This window comes from Emys orbicularis, chromosome 7 (assembly GCF_028017835.1).
Source record: "Emys orbicularis isolate rEmyOrb1 chromosome 7, rEmyOrb1.hap1, whole genome shotgun sequence".
NCBI classification, from domain to species: domain Eukaryota; kingdom Metazoa; phylum Chordata; order Testudines; family Emydidae; genus Emys; species Emys orbicularis.
The window spans coordinates 97,496,238-97,514,271 of record NC_088689.1 but is presented as its reverse complement, the minus strand read 5'-3'; the positions used below and the strand labels follow the sequence as shown (position 1 = coordinate 97,514,271).

Here is an 18,034-nt window from a genome sequence, read left to right as displayed (position 1 = left end):
CGCTGACTGGCCGCAGAAATATATTCCTCAGCCCTTCAGCCATCTCAACAGACCCGGCTCCTCCTACTGATTGGTCAACGCCTGATGTCACTCCACCAGTCCCATCTGGTGATTGGTGGAATAACCTGGCCCTCCATTTCCTGTGGGGGCGGGACTTCGGTCTCCATAGTAGCCGATGAGGGGTGTGCGTGAGGGAGAGGCGGGGTGAGCGACGCGGGAGCTATACTGTGTTCTCTCGAGGTTGCGCGGCAGAGCAGGAATAGTTTGTTTTCTTGTTATTTGTTCGCTGCGATCCCTCAGCCGTGTCCCCCTCCCCAGTCCCCGCCCTGCGCTCCTCACCCTGGCGGGGCGGGGTCTCCTCCCCCCTCGGGGTGTCCGTGAAGTCCCCTCGGGCACCAGGCAGCGGGAGGCAGCAGATACCCTACGGAGTATCCCGGCCGCTCCGTAGGGGTTCTTGCCCCCCTCCCCCGGGCTGCGGCGGCCGAGGGGCGCCTCCCGCTATGGCCCGGCCGTGGCCCGGCTCCCTGTGGCTCGGCTCGGGGTCGTGGCGCCTGTCCCCGGAGGGCAGGGAGTCGGCCGCCAGGGGGAGCCGCGCCGCCGGCACAGGCCGGCGCGTTGCCAGCTGTCATTTCAAACCAGCCCCGGGGTTTGAATGTCAACGGGCGCGGGAGCCGGGCCCGCCTCTTCCTTCCCCGCCACTCGCCCGCCCGGCATGAGGAGACGGGGGTCGCTGCGCGCGGAGACTCCCGTGAGGCGCTCCACGCGCCTGGCGCAGAGTAGCGCGGAGCAGCCGGTGAGAGCAGGGAGCGCCCCCGCGGGGGGGCTTCGAGGGGGCGGGGAGCCCCGCGGGTCGGGCTGGGCGGCCCCGGCTCTGAGCGCGGCCGTTGCCGCCCAGGCCCTCAGCGGCTTTTAGGGGCGGGGGGGGGCAGGCTCCGGCCGGCGGGGCGCCCCCCGACCCAGCCAGCACCACGGCCCCGCGGGGCGCCTCCCCAACCCGGCCGGCGCGTTCGGCTGAGGACTCTGGGCCCCCCTGGAGCAACCTGGCACTCGGAGCTCGGCCTGCGGGGCCAGCAATGCCGGGGCTCCTCCCCCCACCCCAGCTGGTGCCGCTCGGTGGGTGACGCGCGCGGTCCGAGAGTTTGTCATAGCGCCAGGACCCCCGAGCGCTGGGCAAGGGCAGAACAGGAAGAGGGGCCCGGGCAAGAAAGAGTCAAGTTGTGGAAAAGCTGCGCTGCTCTAGGCTGTGCCTGCTCGACAGCACAGCAGCACCGGTGCATGCAGCTCCCCTGCTGTGAGTGACATCCCCGCTTGCTCCAGCGCTGCGTGGGGTTCCACCGAATGGCTGGGTCTGTCGCTGTAATAAATCCTCCCTTCCAGCAGCCTAGTGAGGTCTATCCCAAGGCTTAGGTCAGCTTAACTGTCTCCTGCGTGTGACTTTTTCACAACCCCGAGGCAGGCAGCTAGATCAAGCCAAGTTTTAGGTGTAGACCAGGCCTTAGTCTCATGCTAGTAGGCGGTTTATTGTTTAATCCAAAAGAAAATTGATGACAATCTGTAACTGCGTGCACAGGGAGGAGAGTTCTAACAGCAGCTGTCAAAGGCAGAATGCAATCCAATGGTTGGGAGCTGAAGACTCTGACTAGAAGAAAGGCACTTTTAACAGGGGGTGTAATTAACCATTAGAACAATTTACCCAGCCTCGTGGTGGATTGCTCATCACCTGCAGTCTTTAAATTATGACTGGATGATTTTTCTAGTTCTGCTTTCGCTCAACCAGACATTATGGGGTACAGTTGAGTGGGAAGTGATTTTGAGAATTTTCAAGAGTAAAAACCCTCTTGCACATCAGGCCAAAGTCATGAATTGAATTTTTTTTTGCTTTGTGTTAATCAAACTGCTTCCTTTTGAGAATTGTGACTTTTCTTCCTCCATCTTTTTTTCAGTGTAAATGAAGTTACTTTTCAAAACAAAAAACAGAACTTTGTTTTGAGAGTGGGATACTTCAGCAACTTCCCAATTTGTTTTTCCTCCTTGACATTTTTTCCCCCTCAGGGCAGGAAATTCATTAAACCCAAAACCTTTTCTGGAACAGTCGGAATTCTGACATTTTTTGGCCAAAGTGTTTTGTTAATAAATCTCCAGCCAGTGCTAGTTCTGGACTTGAGGCAGGAACTACTGTACAAGGTTCTCTGGCCTGTGCTATGCAGGAGGTCAGTTTACATGATCAGAATGGTCCTTTCTGGCTCTAAAATCTGTGACACTGTATTGCCTAGACTCCAGCCAATATCAGGACTCTGCAGAGACAGGTGCTTTGTCAACACACAGCAAGAGCCACTCCCTGCCCTGGAGAGCTCACCCTGTACTCTACTCGACAAAGGCTGGGAGGGGAAACAGAGAGATTTGCCCAAGGTCATGTTTTTGGCAGACCCAGGACTATACCCTAATCCAGTGACCTAGCCACTAAAACACGCTGCCTCCCTATGCCTTGGAGCTCCCCTTGCCATAGTGTTGGAGTGAAAAAAATGTCAGCAATTCACTGAAGGTTTTAAACAGCCTGAATAAAAACCCTCTCTCTGCTCAGAGAGTCAGGTTTCACTTCCTTGTCACTTGTGGTGTCACAAACCCACCAACTCTTCAGTTGCCTGTAGAGCCACTGCAGGTGGGCGAGGACTGAAGTTTTAAGATAAAAAAAAAAAAAAAGGGCAAGGAAAAGTGACCAAAGTTCATTTTACAAAGAAAACACCCCTCTGTGCCAAGAACAAGCTTTCAGCCCCAAGGGGCAATTTCTTACCTGGGATTTGGAGTTACCTTGGGGGAAGTCTCTCACCCAGCACCATTACGGGACTATACTGGAGAGAGGTTTGGGCACCTGGTGTCCTCTCCCTCCTGATGGTTTATTACCCTGAGGCACAGAGTCTCGCTGTTCTAAATCCAGTATTGCCAACCCCAAAACCACTAACCAATCAAGAGGCGGGCCAGGTAGCAGGGTTACACAGTCTGGCTTCAGGCCCTGCCACTGTCTCAGTTTTTCTTCCATCTCACATCAAACCACCCACCACAGCTGGTGTTTTCACAGTATTGCTCTTCTGGGGGTGGTTTAGTACTATAAAACCTCCCCCTTCTTTCAGTTTATCTGGGCTTTCGCTTGCTTATAGCAGTTCAGCCCTCCTAATAAGCTTCTATTCCCTGCAATTTAGACTTATTCCTCAACAAATACATATGCCTACCCAACCACTCTGTGGCTGCCCCTTATGTTCCCCAGCAGGCCTGGTTTCTAGTTACATGCCATTGTCAGGGTCCCCTGGTGTCATTCCCTTCGCCTGGGGAAGTGGGCTAAGTTTAGCACAAGTGAGGCTGAGCCCCTCCTCCCCCTTAAAGGACCAGTTCACCTCTGACCAGCCCCAAGAAATAATGAAATTTAAAAACAAGAATAAATGTATGTTCCTTTTCATTTGAGCTCTTAGGGTCATGCCCAGGACACACCTAGGGACTGTTAGGAGCATACCTGGGTCATGTTTTCAAGCTTTTCTCTGCAATCATGAGGGCTAGAAACTTATTCTTTTTTAAGGGCAAGCTGCAATTCTTACAGGAGCTGAGGCTTTAGGTAAAGTGCCAAATGTAATGAGGATTAACAGCGCTGTAAACTACAATCCCTTGTTAATTTGTAATTCTGATGAAATTGAGCCTGCAGATGTGGGCAGCTCCCAGCGTCAGTGTCCAGCTCCTATTCTACCTGGGAGAGGAATATTAACCAAGGCCCCACACTCCTCTACAGGTCCTGAGCGAGGTGCCCAGTGCTGAGGGAGGGAGCTTTCCCCTCGTTCTGCAGCCCCGGGCCAGCATCAAGGCCCACAAACTGCATCTCACTCCGGCCCGGGATCCATCGCCCACTCCAGCCAGTGATCCTACCCCCGTGCCAGCCATGGAGCCCTCGGCTGGGTCAGCCCTGGAGCCCTTGCCAATATTAACCAGGGAGCCTCCACTGCCCCAGCTCAAGGATGAACCCACCAGGACCGCGATGAAGAGAGGCCTCTCCCGGAAGCCAGCAGCAAGGCTGGAGGCTTCCAGGAGCAATAGATGGGTGGCACTGGACCAAGATGCTCACTTGGTGAGTCGCTCTGTCTTGTCTATGTTGGTTTGCATGTCTGGGTCTGGAGTGATCCCCTCCCCCATTCTCCCTCACCCCTAGCTGTTACTGGTGGGTTAGCCCCTCCCAGTGCTCCACAGGGATAGGAGGTTTGGTGCTGTACAGACCTATGCAGATGGGCCGCTGTCTCCATTAGCCCCATGTAGCGTCTCTCAGGGACTGTGCAGCCTCTGGCAGAGCTGATATCTGGCTATTTTTGTTTCCCTTCCAGTCACCCTATGTGAGGCTGAAGAGGCTGCAGATCTCAGAGGAGGATGAAGAAAAGGAGGAGCTTTTCCCCACCCGAAGTGAGAGCTCAGGGGAGAAAGAGGTAATGTGGTCCCTCCCTTCTCTAGCCCCTATGCCTCAGCCATCCTGGATTTCCCCCTAGAGGTGAGAGGGGTGTTCTGTGTCCACAGTTCCTTCTGCTGAGGCTGCCCACAATGGGACCAGTCAGGAACAGTTGTGCTGGGGACATCTGCCTGATGGACTGGGGTCAGCAAACAGCTATCAGATTAGAATGGGTTTCAGTCACTACTGATCTGGGGCTGGATCGGAGCCAGCACCCCCTAGAGAGAAAAGGCCCCGTGTCCTATTCCCCAGCCTCCTGAGCCAACCAGTCCTCCCTGATGCTGAGGCTGGATCGGAGATGATGCCTTCAAGCAGCAAAAGGCCCCATCTCCCACACCCGACCTGACTGATCCAGCCAATCCCTATGCACTGGGACTGGATCAGAGCTGGGGCGCTTATCAGTGAAAGCCCCATATCCCATTCCCTGCCCCCCTGAGCCCTGTAGCTCCATGGACAGTCTGGCCCTCCCATGAGTAATAGGGGTCTTGGGTTGTGGCTCTTGCTGATGCCACCCAGCCCACTCTAGGTGGGGCGTGGAGCAGCCTCACTGTGGCTGGCTAGCAGACCCTCACATTAGGCACAGGTAGTGGCTGATCCCAGGTCTCAGGCTCTGCAGCCCCCCCTGCCCCAACTTGTACCCCTCTATTGCTCAGTGCTGTTTTAGGCCATTCTTATCCTTGCACCAGAGGGACAATGCTTGGGGACTGGGGGCTGCCTCTCTCTCAACCAGGCTAAGGACCACCCTTTGGCTTGGCTGTCTCCCACTGCAGAAGCTGAACCTGGACTGGCAAGAGTTCAGAGATGAGAGAGCCCAACTGCAGGTGCTGGAGACTGCGCTGCCTAGCTCAGAGACAGCCACTGTCACGGAGATCACGGCCCCCAGGCTGCAGGGCAAAGCGGCCAGCAACACCCTCAGGCTGCAGGGCACAGCCGTCTGGCTGCAAAGCGGGGCAGCCAGCAGTCTCCCTAGGCTACAGGGTGGGGCCCCCAGGTTGCAGGACAGAGCGCAGATCAGCACCCCCAGGTGGCAGAGTGCAGCTCCCAGACTGCGGAGTGTGGCACCTGGGACTCCAGTTCTGACAGAGACAGATACTCCCAGGGTGCGGCACGTTGCCCATGGAACACCGAGCTTGGCGATGTGGACAGAAACTGCAGCACTCAGGTCACCAGCCCCCAGACCCAAGAACCCAGGGAAGCCGAGCAAGGTAAAGGAGAGATCCACACCTCTGCACTGGAGTGTCCAGGCAGTCTATGTGCTGAGCTCCCTGCTTCATGTCTAGTTGTAGCACCAGACTCCCTTCCTTGCCCCTCCACGCTGGGTGCCTAACATAGTCTCCCTTTAAACAGCTGACCCATTTCCTGACAGCCATGGCAGCTCCCCTCAGAGCCATACCCTAATGCCACAGGCAGGGAAGTAAGAGCTCAGAGTTGCCTTCTCACACTGGCTGGGGGGCAGTCTCGGCCTGTAGGAGGGCATCATTGGCTCAACCGCTGCTGAATGGAACATTCCCTGCCATGGAGAGCACTGTGCTCAGCAACCTTTCTCTGCTGCATCGGGTTCTGGACACTACTACTTGGAAGAGAGCAGAGCTGGTCCAACCAGCCCCCGTCCTGTCCCTGGAAGGGTTGGATGGACACAGATATGGGTCCTTGTCCATGGGGCTCCTGGAGAAGTGTCCCTTTGTTATGTTGGTTCCTGCCCAGGCAGGGCTCCCCACTAAGCGCTATTCTCTCTCTTGTTAGCATTTCCTTTTCTCCTCCACCTGCTGCATCCTTCTTCCCTTCCTACTCATCTTGGGCTTCTCTGGTTGGTTCCTGTGGGAGCACAGCAGCCCTGTCTCTGTCCTGGGGTTGATGGAGCAGTGGCAGCTGGGCTGGAGCCATGTCGCCAGCCTGTGGAGAGAGCCAGAGGAGGAGTGCAGCCCACAGTGCAGGTAAGGGATCCTGCAGGGGGCAGGCTGTTACACGGGAGGTGGTGGGCAGAAGCACATAGTGACAGCACAGACTCTGCAGGCGGTAGCAGATGGCTGTGCTTGCCCTCGGACTCAGCAGATGCTTGGAGTGGAAGGGAGCTGGATTTTGCTCTGGTCTCTGCTTGTCCTGGCAAGTGCTGATGCCCTCGCTATCCCTGTTGAGGTGTCCGTCTCCTAACCCTGCCCATCTCTCCTCTCTCTCTGTGACTGCTGCAGTTTGGTGCTGGTGGAAAGCATCCCTGTGGGCCTGGATTACAACCACTCCAGCCCCAGCCACCTCCCCATTTTCCAGGCCTGGATGGACCTGTTGGATGCTGCCAACCACTCTGTGGACATCGCAGCTTTCTACTTCACTCTCCAGGACTCAGACACGCAGGAGGAAGAACCCTCATCCTGGCAGGTGGGGCTCGGCACAGGCGGAGGAAGCCCTTATCCGTTCCTGTTCTGGGGTGAGAGGGAAGGAAGGGGTTGCTAAGCCATAACACTCATGCTGCTCCCTGCAGGGCAGGCAGGTGTTGGAGAAGCTGCGGGACCTGCCTTCTCGGGGGGTGAAGCTCAACATTGCTGTGAATAGCCCCCAGAAGTCTGACCGGGACACCGAGGAGCTGGCCAACAATGGTAACATAGGGGTCGGGACCGCCCCCGAGCCTGGGTGGGGATAGGGGCATGAGGGGAAGTGTCAGCCCTAGGAAAGGGGCAGACAAGACCCCACCCAGCTGGGCTGGGATAGCCAGGCTGAGAGAAGCGGGAAAGGATGTCTCTGTGTGATGGCCACTGTTCTGCTGGTGCCCCCTGCAGGTGCAGACGTAAAGTATGTGGAGTTGGAGCGCCTGACTGGAGGAATTGTGCACACCAAGTTCTGGGTGGTGGATGGCAAGCACGTCTACATTGGCAGCGCCAACATGGACTGGCGCTCGCTGACACAGGTACCACAGCGGGTAGAGGGCAGACAGAGGGGAGGTTACTCACAGGGACTGGCACTCGGGGGAGGGTGTGGAAAGAGGGGAGGTGTGCTCACAGGGACTGGCGCTCACTGACACAGGTACTGCAGGGGGCACGCAGGGGGACTGAGTGCTCACAGGGACTGGAGCTCACTCCTGGGTCCCTGTGGGGCAGGGTTAGGACTGGAGCTAGGGCTCATGTTGGAGTTGGGCATTGGGCAGTGTGGCTGGTTGCCCACTGGGGCTGCACTCACTCTCCTGGGGTTTAGAGTTCAGCCTGGGGCTCCTGTTGGAGCTGGGGCAAGGTCATGTTTGCTGCGTGGCTGTTCCCAAACACCCCTGCCTTGCAGGTAAAGGAGCTGGGTGCTGTGCTCTACAACTGCAGCTGTGTGGCTGGTGACCTGCACCGGATCTTCGCCATGTACCGTGCATTGGGAGGGCAGGGGGCCTCACTCCCGACGGTGTGGCCGGCTTATGTCTCCGCGAAGTCCAGCCTCAGCCGCCCCCTGAAGCTGCAGCTCAATGGCAGCAGTGCAGAACTGTACCTCTCCGTAAGTGTCCAAGTAGGCTCTGTCGGGTCAGGCAGCTCATCGTGGCTGCTTCCTGGACTCTGGGGCTGGCCTGGATGGCTCTCCAGTGCATGGGGGGCAGCCACCTAGGACTCTCTGCCAGGGGCCTCTCCCTTTCTCAGGAGGCCCTGTTACTCACTCCCCAGAGTCTGTGCTGTGGCACACACTGACCCTGTGGGGTTCTGGGCCCCAGAAGGCCCCGTCATTCGTTCCTGGATTCTGTGCTGACACACGTCCTGCCTGTTTCTGTACCTGTGTTTGTTTGTATTGCAGAGCTCCCCTCCCGCCCTCTGCTCCACTGGCCGAACCCCAGACCTCACAGCCATTGTCAGCACCATCCAGGATGCCCAGGCCTTTGTCTACATCTCGGTGATGGACTATGTGCCCCAGTGCACCTTCTGCCAGCCTAAGAGGTGGGGGACACAGGATGTGCAGGCTGAAGGTGGGGTTCAGGCAGTCAGCTCCCCTGACATTGTCTCTTCTAGACACAGCTGGGAGTCCTGTGCTATCCTCCCCCATGAGGCTGGCAGCAGGGACAACCTGGGCTCTGCAGACAGTGAGGGTGGGGAGGAGAGATGGAGGGCCAGACACAGGCTGGCAGTAGTGAATGTCAGATAAATGGCTGGGGGTGGGCAAGGTGGGGTGCTGTTATTGGGGAGCTGGGCAGATGGGGGGGCTGGGCCATGACCTGGGGACTGGGCTGGTTGGGGAGAGGGGAGGGCAGTTGGGTGGCACTGACCCAGAGGGTGGGCAGTTGGGAGACCATGGCCTGAGGGCTGGGACCCAGGGGCTGAGCAGTTGTGAGGCTGTGGCCCAGGGTCTTGGCATTTGGGGGGCTATGGCTGGGGGGCTGTTGTATGTGAGGTGTCCTGTCCCCTGACCTGGTCTCCTTGGGCTGCCCTCCAGGTTCTGGCCGGTCATTGATGATGCCCTGCGTGCTGCGGCCTGCAACAGGCACGTGAAGGTGAGGTTGCTCATTAGCTGCTGGCAGCACTCGGACCAGTCCATGTTTCTGTTCCTGGAGTCGCTCAGTGTCCTCAGCCGGGAGCCTCTGGGCTGCCCGATCGAAGTGGTGAGTCCTGGAGTGGTGCAGGAATAGGGACCTGAAGTGCCTGGGGCTGGGGCTGGCTGGGGGACCTTTCCACTCCATGACTCAGCCCAGGGGCCAGCTGGTAGGAAGTTCTCTCTATGTCAGTGCCCTGCATTGGCAAGGGGTCACAGATTACCTGTGTAATCTTTTTTCAACCTTTGTGTTGAAAAGTTCCCAATTAATATTAAGTTGTTAAAGCTAAAGTGCAATAAAACCATCTTAGTTTTCAGTTTTGAGCCTCTAGTCAATTACAGAAAATGTATTTAGTAGAGGACCACTAGGTGACACTTTGAATGCTACAACCAAACTTTATTAAAAAGAAAAATCCTTAGATAAGCAAACAGGCACGCCATTATCACTTACACAGTACTACAATCTTAGGCCAGGTCTACACTATAAACTTACACTGGAATAATTACGTTGCTCATCCAGGGTTGTGTCCTTGCTAACTCTTACTTTCTCATAACATGGTATCTCCAGCTTATCTCTAACTTTCTCACACTAGCAATGTCAGTTTCCCATACTCCTCTACACTTAGGTTTTGGGCCTAAGTTAGCTTAACTTCTACTTATTTCTTAACCTAAACCATCCTTTGTAGGTTATACCAGGACATGCTAGACCTGTAGGCTCAAAGGTGACTTTGTGTTTGTCTCTTTCAGAAACTCTTTGTTGTCTCCACATCGGTTGAGGAGATACTCATTCCCTTCTCCCGTGTCAACCACAACAAGTACATGGTGACCGACCGCCTGGCCTACATTGGTGTGTGCCTCCCCAGCTATGGGGTGGGGGATCAGCCCAAGGGTCTGGAATCATGGGCTAAGCAGGCCAGAGAAGCCATCACTGGGACCAGTTACAGCATTTCAAAGTCCAGTGATGGGTGGGAGTTTTGGGAGCCAAGACTCCTGGGTTCTTCACCAGAACTGGGAGGGGAGTGGGGTTCAGTGGCTTAGAGCAGAGAAGGGGTGTTAGCCAGGATTGGGCCCCTGAATGAGTCAGTGTTGATTCCCTGCAGACTTGATGTTTGCTCCTCTCTTGGCAGGCACCTCAAACTGGTCTGAGGATTACTTCACCAACACTGCAGGGGTGGGACTGATCGTCAACCAGAGTGAGGCTGCTCCTGGGGTTACCCAGCTCACCCTGCGGGAGCAGCTGGAAGCTGTGTTCCATCGAGACTGGAGCTCTCCCTACTCACAGCCACTCAGCCCCAAGCCCAGCTGTGCCACCAAGAACTGAGGGCAGTTCCCCGCCCGAATGCTGGGCCAGGCCCAGGACCTCTCCTCAGCTGGATGTACATATGCAGCCTCCCTTGGAAATCCAGCGCTGTGGCAGCTTGCACCAGACTGCTTCTGCTCCCCCCCTGCTCCGGGAGGGATCCCACTAGCCAAAGAAGGACCAGTGCAGGCAGCAGCAATGAAACACCCGAGGGGGCCCTGGATGCCAGCATGTGACTTGTCAGCACTAGTGCCGTGGTGCTTGCCTCCTGGCTACACTCTGAAGCTGGGGGTGTGGGGCCCTGGCAGGTGGACATTAGCTAAATCTCAGGCATAGGCACCAACTTGGTGGGTGCTCTGGGGCTCAAGCACCGACAGAAAAAAAAAAAGGGGGGTGCTCAGCACCCACCAGCCACAGCTATTGGATGGGGCCCGTGGCTGGCCGCCGAACAGCTGTTCGGTAACTAACGGGAGGCACTCCGGGGAGGGTAAAGAGGACAAGCAGCAGGCAAGAGGGTCTCGGGGGGGGGAGGGGGAAGGGTGGATCGGGGGAGAAGCAAGCAGCGAGAAAAACAACTCAGTGCCTATGGTCTCAGGGTCTAAAACCCTCTCCCAGAAGGGATGGGCACCTTCACAGGGAGAGGAGCTAGCCTTAAATTTTATTTGGGAACTGAAATTCTCCAGTTTCATGACGGGTATTTTTTTTAGGTGGGTCCCGCTTACAGGTGCTGGATTGGAACCTGCTTCCTGCACTCAGGGCTGGGGGAGGAAAATAGGTCTTGGGGAAGTGACAGGAAGAAATAGGAACAAAAGTAGTTCATAGGCTGCAAGCCAGTGCAAAGTGGCACTGCCCAGGGCTGAATGGAGGGGCTGGTTGCAGCAGTGCCTCATGGCTAGATGTGGCTTGCTGTATTGCAGGGGCCTGGGCCCTTGTCCTGTGGCCCTGCCAGCTGTGATGCCATTTTAGCGGTTGAACCGATGCAGATTTAGAGAATACAGTTTGGTGTGTGGAGAGTGATACAGCCAGCACCGAGAGCTGGGTGCTACAGCTGTGGCCATAGGGGCTAGAGGAACAAAGAGCCACAGCCACCTAAAGGCACTTAAATGCAAAATGTTTGGGTTTAATCTGTCCCTTGACCACAGGGTCTTGGTCTCAAAGTGCCAAGGGCTGTAGATCTCCAAAGGTCTCCCATCTCTTTGTGAGCTGATAGAGTCTCCTCTGGGGCAGGGTGATTATGGCTCAGAGACAGTCTCCCATGGGGTGGGGTAGGGCTCAGAGAGGGTCTCCCCCTCTTTCCAGGACTGCTGATCCATTTATTGTATTGCTTACCATAGAGGATATTGCACTAGTTTAGAGAAGTGGCTTAGGGGGCTGAGCGTGTGTGTTTAATGTGGGTCAGGGTCCATACGTGTATGTGTGGATCTGAGCACTTGGTGCTCTCAGACCACGATGCGAGGTGTGTGCGGGGAATGGGAAGTGGTGGTGGGGGGTTCTGTATAGATAGAGTGGGGTGTGCTGGGGGACGGGTGGGCAACGGAAAGCTGTGACATACTGTGAGGGGCAGCCCCCTGAACTCGACTCCCAGGAGCCACGATCAGGGATTTGTTGCAGGGGTATCATGGCCCCCTTGGTGGGTGAATTTCAGGGAGTTGAAGGGGGTGGCTCCCTGTGAGTGGGGATTCAGGGGGTGAGGTCTTGTGGGTCAATCGTGGTTGGCGATAGATTTTGGGGATGGGGGGGTCTCAGACTGGGATTTGGGGGAGGAATTACAGAGCTCCCACGACCTTGGGGGGGGGGCAGCCTGGGCGGTGCTGGGGGCGGGAGCTGCTGACTCAGGCACGTGGGAGGGGTGTGTCGCTTTCCAGAGTTTATTTTTGTACCTGACTGCCCAATAAAACGGGATTTGGTATAACTCGCCTCCTGTCAATCACTGCGCCCCGCCCTTCGCGATGTCAATCACGGTTTCCCTCCTACTCTCTCTGACCGGCCAGGCCCCGAGCTCCCCCTGGCGTCCTCTGGCCAGCGCGGCAGCCGCTCGCTCGGCGGCTGCCATCATACTTAGGCGCCGCTGTGACTGCAGGAGCGCATGCGCACAGAACCCTACAGGTTTCTGTTTCTTTGAGGGGCGGGGCTCCCGTGGAGCAGTGAGGGAGGAGCTCGGGGAGAGTGGCGGAAGGAGAGCGAGGAGGGGATTGTGGTGGGTTCCTGCCGGTCCTCGCTCCTGACCCGCTTGGAAGATGTTTTATCACGTGAGTGACGGGCCCCACTCCGGGACACCCCCGCCGGGGTCAGCTTCCCCCCCGAGGATCAGCTGCCCCCCCCCCCCCCCCGCCGGGGCCTGGACATCCTTCCCCCCCGCCCCCCGGGGTCTGGACAGTCCTCCGCCCGGGGGTCAGCTGCTTCCCCTGCCAGGCCGGGTCTGGACAGCCTCCCCCCCCCCCCCGGTCAGCTGTCCCCCAGCCCTCTTTCCAGGAGTCAATTGCTCCTCGACCCCCCTCCCAGAAGCAACCCCCCAGGTGCATTAGCCGCCTTCTCCTGCCCCCACTCCCCATTGGGGACCCAGCATGCATTGCTCCCTCGGCCCCAGGAGGCATTCTCCCCTCACCCATCCAGGGCCCCAGGATGCACCATTCCCTGTGCCTTGGGGAACCTCCCCCCAAATCCAGGGGTCTCAGCAGCCACTGTTCCCTCTGCCCCAGGGGGCACTAGGGCCCTGCCCCATCGTGCACTGCTCAGTCTGCCGTGAGATGGGGGAGGGAGGGTTTGGCTGATGGTTGCATCCCTTCCCCTCTCGGTGACAGGTCTCTCCTTTGCCCCCTCACCCCCTTTTCCTGCTTCCATAGATCTCCCTGGAGCACGAGATCCTGCTGCATCCACGGTACTTTGGGCCCAATCTCCTCAACACTGTCAAGCAGAAGCTATTCACAGAGGTGGAGGGGACCTGCACGGGCAAGTGAGTAGGGCAGGAGAGTATGGAGGATAGACCATTGTGGGATTGGAGGGTGCAGCCAGTGGAGGGTAGGGATGGAAGTAACGAGGCTGGGGGTGATGGCAATGTGTGTGTGGAGGGAGTGGGAAGCAGTGGGGTTGTGGGAACGGAGGGAGGAGGTGGGAGATCCAGGTCAGGTGCAGATGCATGGAAGGAAGAAGTGGGAGTTGGAAAAGGAGGGGGGTTGCTGTTTTGGAGGGACCCTAAGACTAGCCCCTGGGGTGAGTGTGGGAAGCTTCCTCCATAACAGGACCTTGGAGTCCCGCTCCTTCTCTGGCCCGTTCCCTCTGCCTTGGCACTCTCTAACAGAGCTGGTTCCCACTCTCCCCCAGATACGGCTTTGTCATTGCAGTCACCACCATTGACAACATTGGGGCAGGCGTCATCCAGCCGGGCCGTGGCTTCGTGCTCTACCCCGTCAAGTACAAGGCCATTGTCTTCCGGCCCTTCAAGGGTGAGGTGGTGGATGCCGTAGTGACGCAGGTCAACAAGGTAACACGGTGTTGCGGGGTGTGTGTGTGTGGATTCAGGGAGTGTAAGGTCAGAAGGGACCATTAGATCATCTTGTATAACACAGGCCAGAGAATCTCACCTGGACACCCCTGCATTGAATTTACTCACTTGAGTCCTTCAGTGACTAAATTGTTGTGAGCCCCAGGCAGAGAACAGGAGAGCCTGAGCAGCCACCAATGCCAGAAGGCCCTGCAGTGGCAGGGAATTGATTTGGCAAGATATGCCCAGATGATCCTAGCAAGCGACCCACATACCATGCTACAAGGGAAGGCAAAAAGCTCTGAAGGTCCCTGCCAATCTGACTGGTGGGGGAAAATTCCTTATTGCCCCAAGTCTGGTGATCTGAGCATGGTGCCCCAGCCAGGCATTTAGAAAGAGGATTCTCTGGACCTCAAAGCACTGGCCCACCATGCCCATTGAGCCATCTCCAGCAGTGGCTGATCTCTGATGCTTCAGAGGAAGGTGCAGTGGGGGACCCACCCGGGAGTGGGTGGGAGGGGGGCCATCCTACCCCAACCCAACCCAGATTGTGCACTGGGAGGAAAATGTTCCTTCCTGACCCCTGCAAGTGACTGGCTGAAGATCTGAAGCATGAGATTATAGTCATTGTCATAATGCTGAGTTACAAGTGTTGTGGCCAATGCAAACAATCCTGTTCTCCTTGAGGCTCATGAAGGAAAGAGATGGACAGGGGGATTCGTGGAGCTAAGCCAGGGGGTGGGTCCCTGGTTTGAGACCGTGGGGTGTCCCCTGTGCTAAGGATCTAGGAGCCCCAGAGCAGATCAGGAAGGGATGTGCAAGGGCTGTTCTGCCTCTGACTGTGGTGTCTGGGTGCCAGGGTGTGAGCAGTGGGTGTCTCGGGGCTGGAGGTGGGTGTGGCTATTGGTGGGAGACCGGGATAACTCCCATGTCTATGTGCTAATGGAATCACTGCTTTCACTTCCTACAGGTTGGGCTCTTCACCGAGATCGGGCCCATGTCCTGCTTCATATCTCGACATGTAAGCGGGGTGCTGGGGAGGGGGAGCTTGGGGAACAGGTTAGGGGTGGGGTGATATTTGGGGAGCTCCTCCCTCACTGACTCCTGTTCTCTTCTTAGTCCATTCCCTCTGAGATGGAGTTTGACCCAAACTCCAACCCTCCCTGCTACAAGACAGTGGACGAGGTGAGTCCTGGGTGGATGGTGCTTTGCAAGGAGCTTGGGGTGTAATGTGGGTAGTGGAGGTGTCTGGAGAGGGAGGGAGACCCAGCTGGGGGCAAGGGAGACCTGTGGAGCAGGCTTGTGGATGGTGGGGGAGAATTTTGCTTTCCCCATATCAGACATACTTTACTTACTGGAGTTAAGTGCAACTCTGTGTTTAGCCTTTTCTGCCTCTGTCTGTCTGAGAAGGGGAGGAAGCTCGTAAATGGGTCTCACTCTAGTGCTGCATGTCTCTAGGACATTGTGATCCAGCAGGATGATGAGATCCGGTTGAAAATCGTGGGGACCAGAGTGGATAAGAATGACATTGTGAGTCTTTGATGCCTCCTTTGTGAGTCTTTGATGCCTCCTTCAAATACGGGTGTGTGTGTGTGTGTGTGTGTGTGTGTGTGTGTGTGTGTGTGTGTGTGTGTGTGTGTGTGTGTGTGTACACACACAGATCCCCAGCTCTCAGCAAAGAACAGGGCAGGAGCTCCTGGGTACTCCACCCCAGCCTCTCCCAGCAAGGGGCACTGTAGGGAGCAGGGCATGAGGGCTGGCTGTGGGGGAGCTCCTAGCCTGGGAGCTGTAAGGAGTGGGGCAGGAGGGCTGGCTTGTTCCTTCCCCATCTCTCCCACAAGGGGGTGCTAGAATGCTGGGGGTGAGCAGTGGTGCGCAGGCAGGGGCAACTCACACAGTCTCTTTGCTGCCGCACTAATCTCTCTGTTTGGTTTGCAGTTTGCCATCGGCTCCCTTATGGATGATTATCTGGGTGAGTGTTCTCTGTAGGCTGGGGGGAGTAACCAGATGGGCTGGGCTGGCTGAGTTCACATTGGGCTTGGGTGGATCTTTTACTCCAGAATGTTTCTGCAGCATTGGCTGTTGCACTAGAAGTAAGTGCTCTCAGTCTCTGCCATAGGAGTGCTTGACACGTCCCCTGGGGACAGTGTGGACGTCTCCCCTCGGGGGGTGGGGGAGATTAGGGTGAGGGGAAGGGGCTGAGTTGCACCTCCGGGGGGTCAGGGCTCTGGTTGCTCTTGGTTTCAACCTCCTCTCTGTGTTTCTCACTCAGGTCTTGTGAGCTGAAATACAAATCCATCCCTCTCGCTGCATGTCTGGGCTCCAGTTGGGAAGCAATTGAGCTGCATCCAGGCCAGACCTGCTCCCTGCACCTACTGCTGTATTTATAGTGTACGGATCCACTCCCCTCCACTCAGCAGCTGGGAGTTGGGGGGTGGCTGATGGACCAGAGCTTCCTCCTTCACCTCCAATAAAAGTTCCTTTAATAAAGCAGCATTTTGTGTCTCAACCCGCAAAGCAGGGCCAGCTGCCTTGGGTGGGGCTCATGGCTCCCTTTCCTGAGCACGAAGGGGGCTGCCCTGCTCTTCAGCACTCCAGCTACTTGGCACCTCAGCCTTACATGTGGGTAACAAGGGAGGCACAATGGTGCAGCTGTTTAGACTATGCCATGTGACCTGTTGCACAGCTGCCAGTCTGCCTTTCCCAGAGAGCATTACTGTCTGTACTCTGGCTGTGCCCCTGGTGTGCCCGGGGCTCTATGCACACAGCCAGTCCCTGCCCCACCCGAGTTGACACTCTCTAAAGGGCAAGGTGGAGACACAGATACAGGCAGACCACCAAACAGCACTGGGGAGGGGGTCTGGGCTGGGATGTTATAAGGCAGGGAAGCAGGGCTTCTCCTGAATCAGTGCAAGGATCCTGGGTTGTGCACCCCTGGCCTTGGCTCGCCCATGAATCCCACATGCTGCTCACACCAACCTGCCCCAAAGACCACTCGGGTTGCTCTTTGCTGCTTGCTTTGGCTGCAGGGCTTGGGAGTCTGTGTGAAAAGGACAGAGGGAGATGGACAGGGTGGGGCAAGCTCTGCTCCCGAGCACTGCTGGCCAGGACCTTTGTCACCCATCCAGCAATCCCCTCTCCAGCCCCTGCCATCTGGCACCCTGGTCCTAGCCGGGGCTGTGCTGGGGAACTGGTGCAGGAGCTCTGACGTCTGGTTATGGTGTCTGCCCTGGAAGGGAGCAAGCTAGGGTAGGAGCTGTGTACTATAGACATGCGGGGGCAGCCCTGGTGCTGGGTAAGAGCCCCCATGGTCTAGAGCACAGTGCCAGAGCAAGCAGCGTATCACAGAGCCAGCAGCCCTGGGCTCAACTGGGTCTCCCAGCCCTGCCTCTCGCCCTGGGCAGCCAGGTACTGCCAGCTGCCCCCTCTCCTCTGGAGCTGGCCACCATGTGGCCCTTTATCACCAATGTCAGGTTTATAATGGTGCCATGGAGCCAGGCCCATGCTCAGAAAGGGCCCCGGCCTGCTCTGCTTGCACTGTGCCCTGAGACCCTGCCAGTCCACTGGCTCCCCCCCCTTCCCGCCCACCACTTGCTCCTCTCAGCCAGCCACTGGCCGGCCAAGGGCTCCTCTCACCCCCTGGCCCCACCTGCCGGCTTCTCTCTGCCCCCTGGCCCGACCCCAGTGCACCTCCAGCTCTGGGAGGCAGTCTCTGCTTCCCACCACCTGTAGGGCCCCGCCTGTCTCCCTGGAGCTGAGCTGCCTGGGATTGGTGCAGAAGTCTGGCCAGTCTTGGCCAGTTGGGGTGGGGGGAACTTGGCTGGGCCCCTCCAGGCAAGTGGGTCCTGAGGGAGCCTGGCCAGGGCAGACCCTGGCCTCGCTGATCTCGCCAGTCCAGGGCCAGAGCGATTCCCCGTCCCGGGACCAGCCCTGGCTGCACCAGCAACTCAGCTCAGCAGACACAGTCACCTCCCAGCAGGGCCGGTGAGTATGGCCGGGAAGCAGGGCGTGGGGGAGTGGGTCTCTTGGGGGTCTGAGGGGTGGTGTTGCTGGGGTGGGGAAGATCTCTATGTGTTGGGGCACTAGGGAGTGGGGGTTCTGTGTGGGGTGCTGGGCAGTTGTGGTGGGGCTGTGGGCAGGAGGGTGCTGGTTAGGGGTAGTGTTGTGCAGGGTGCTGTGCATTTGTGGCAGGGTCTAAGGGGGCACTGGGCATAGAGGGTTTGGGGAGGCTCTGGCCATAGGGAATGGTGGGGGGTGTTCCAGTGTGTGTGTGTGGGGCGGCATATGTGGT

General features: G+C 57.3%; 3 protein-coding genes across 3 annotated transcripts; all 3 read left to right on the top strand.

The window, feature by feature from the left end:
* Positions 1-703: 703 nt before the first annotated feature.
* On the top strand, positions 704-4,523 carry LOC135881567 (ral guanine nucleotide dissociation stimulator-like). The gene is made up of 4 exons (XM_065408228.1): positions 704-793; positions 3,776-4,108; positions 4,359-4,457; positions 4,518-4,523. Exons 1-4 carry the CDS (start codon positions 713-715, stop codon positions 4,521-4,523), a joined length of 519 nt encoding a protein of 172 aa, XP_065264300.1. The 5' UTR covers positions 704-712.
* A 1,064-nt stretch (positions 4,524-5,587) lies between these two features.
* LOC135881365 (5'-3' exonuclease PLD3-like) lies at positions 5,588-10,620 on the top strand. Its single transcript, XM_065408006.1, has 10 exons — positions 5,588-5,682; positions 6,221-6,411; positions 6,667-6,850; positions 6,954-7,068; positions 7,249-7,376; positions 7,742-7,942; positions 8,234-8,373; positions 8,867-9,032; positions 9,710-9,809; positions 10,090-10,620. Exons 1-10 carry the CDS (start codon positions 5,614-5,616, stop codon positions 10,281-10,283), a joined length of 1,488 nt encoding a protein of 495 aa, XP_065264078.1. The 5' UTR covers positions 5,588-5,613; the 3' UTR covers positions 10,284-10,620.
* Positions 10,621-12,385: 1,765 nt separating this feature from the next.
* Positions 12,386-16,236, top strand: POLR2G (RNA polymerase II subunit G). The gene is made up of 8 exons (XM_065407936.1): positions 12,386-12,511; positions 13,106-13,215; positions 13,584-13,743; positions 14,714-14,764; positions 14,863-14,928; positions 15,202-15,273; positions 15,682-15,715; positions 16,016-16,236. Exons 1-8 carry the CDS (start codon positions 12,500-12,502, stop codon positions 16,027-16,029), a joined length of 519 nt encoding a protein of 172 aa, XP_065264008.1. The 5' UTR covers positions 12,386-12,499; the 3' UTR covers positions 16,030-16,236.
* The last annotated feature ends 1,798 nt before the right edge of the window (positions 16,237-18,034 follow it).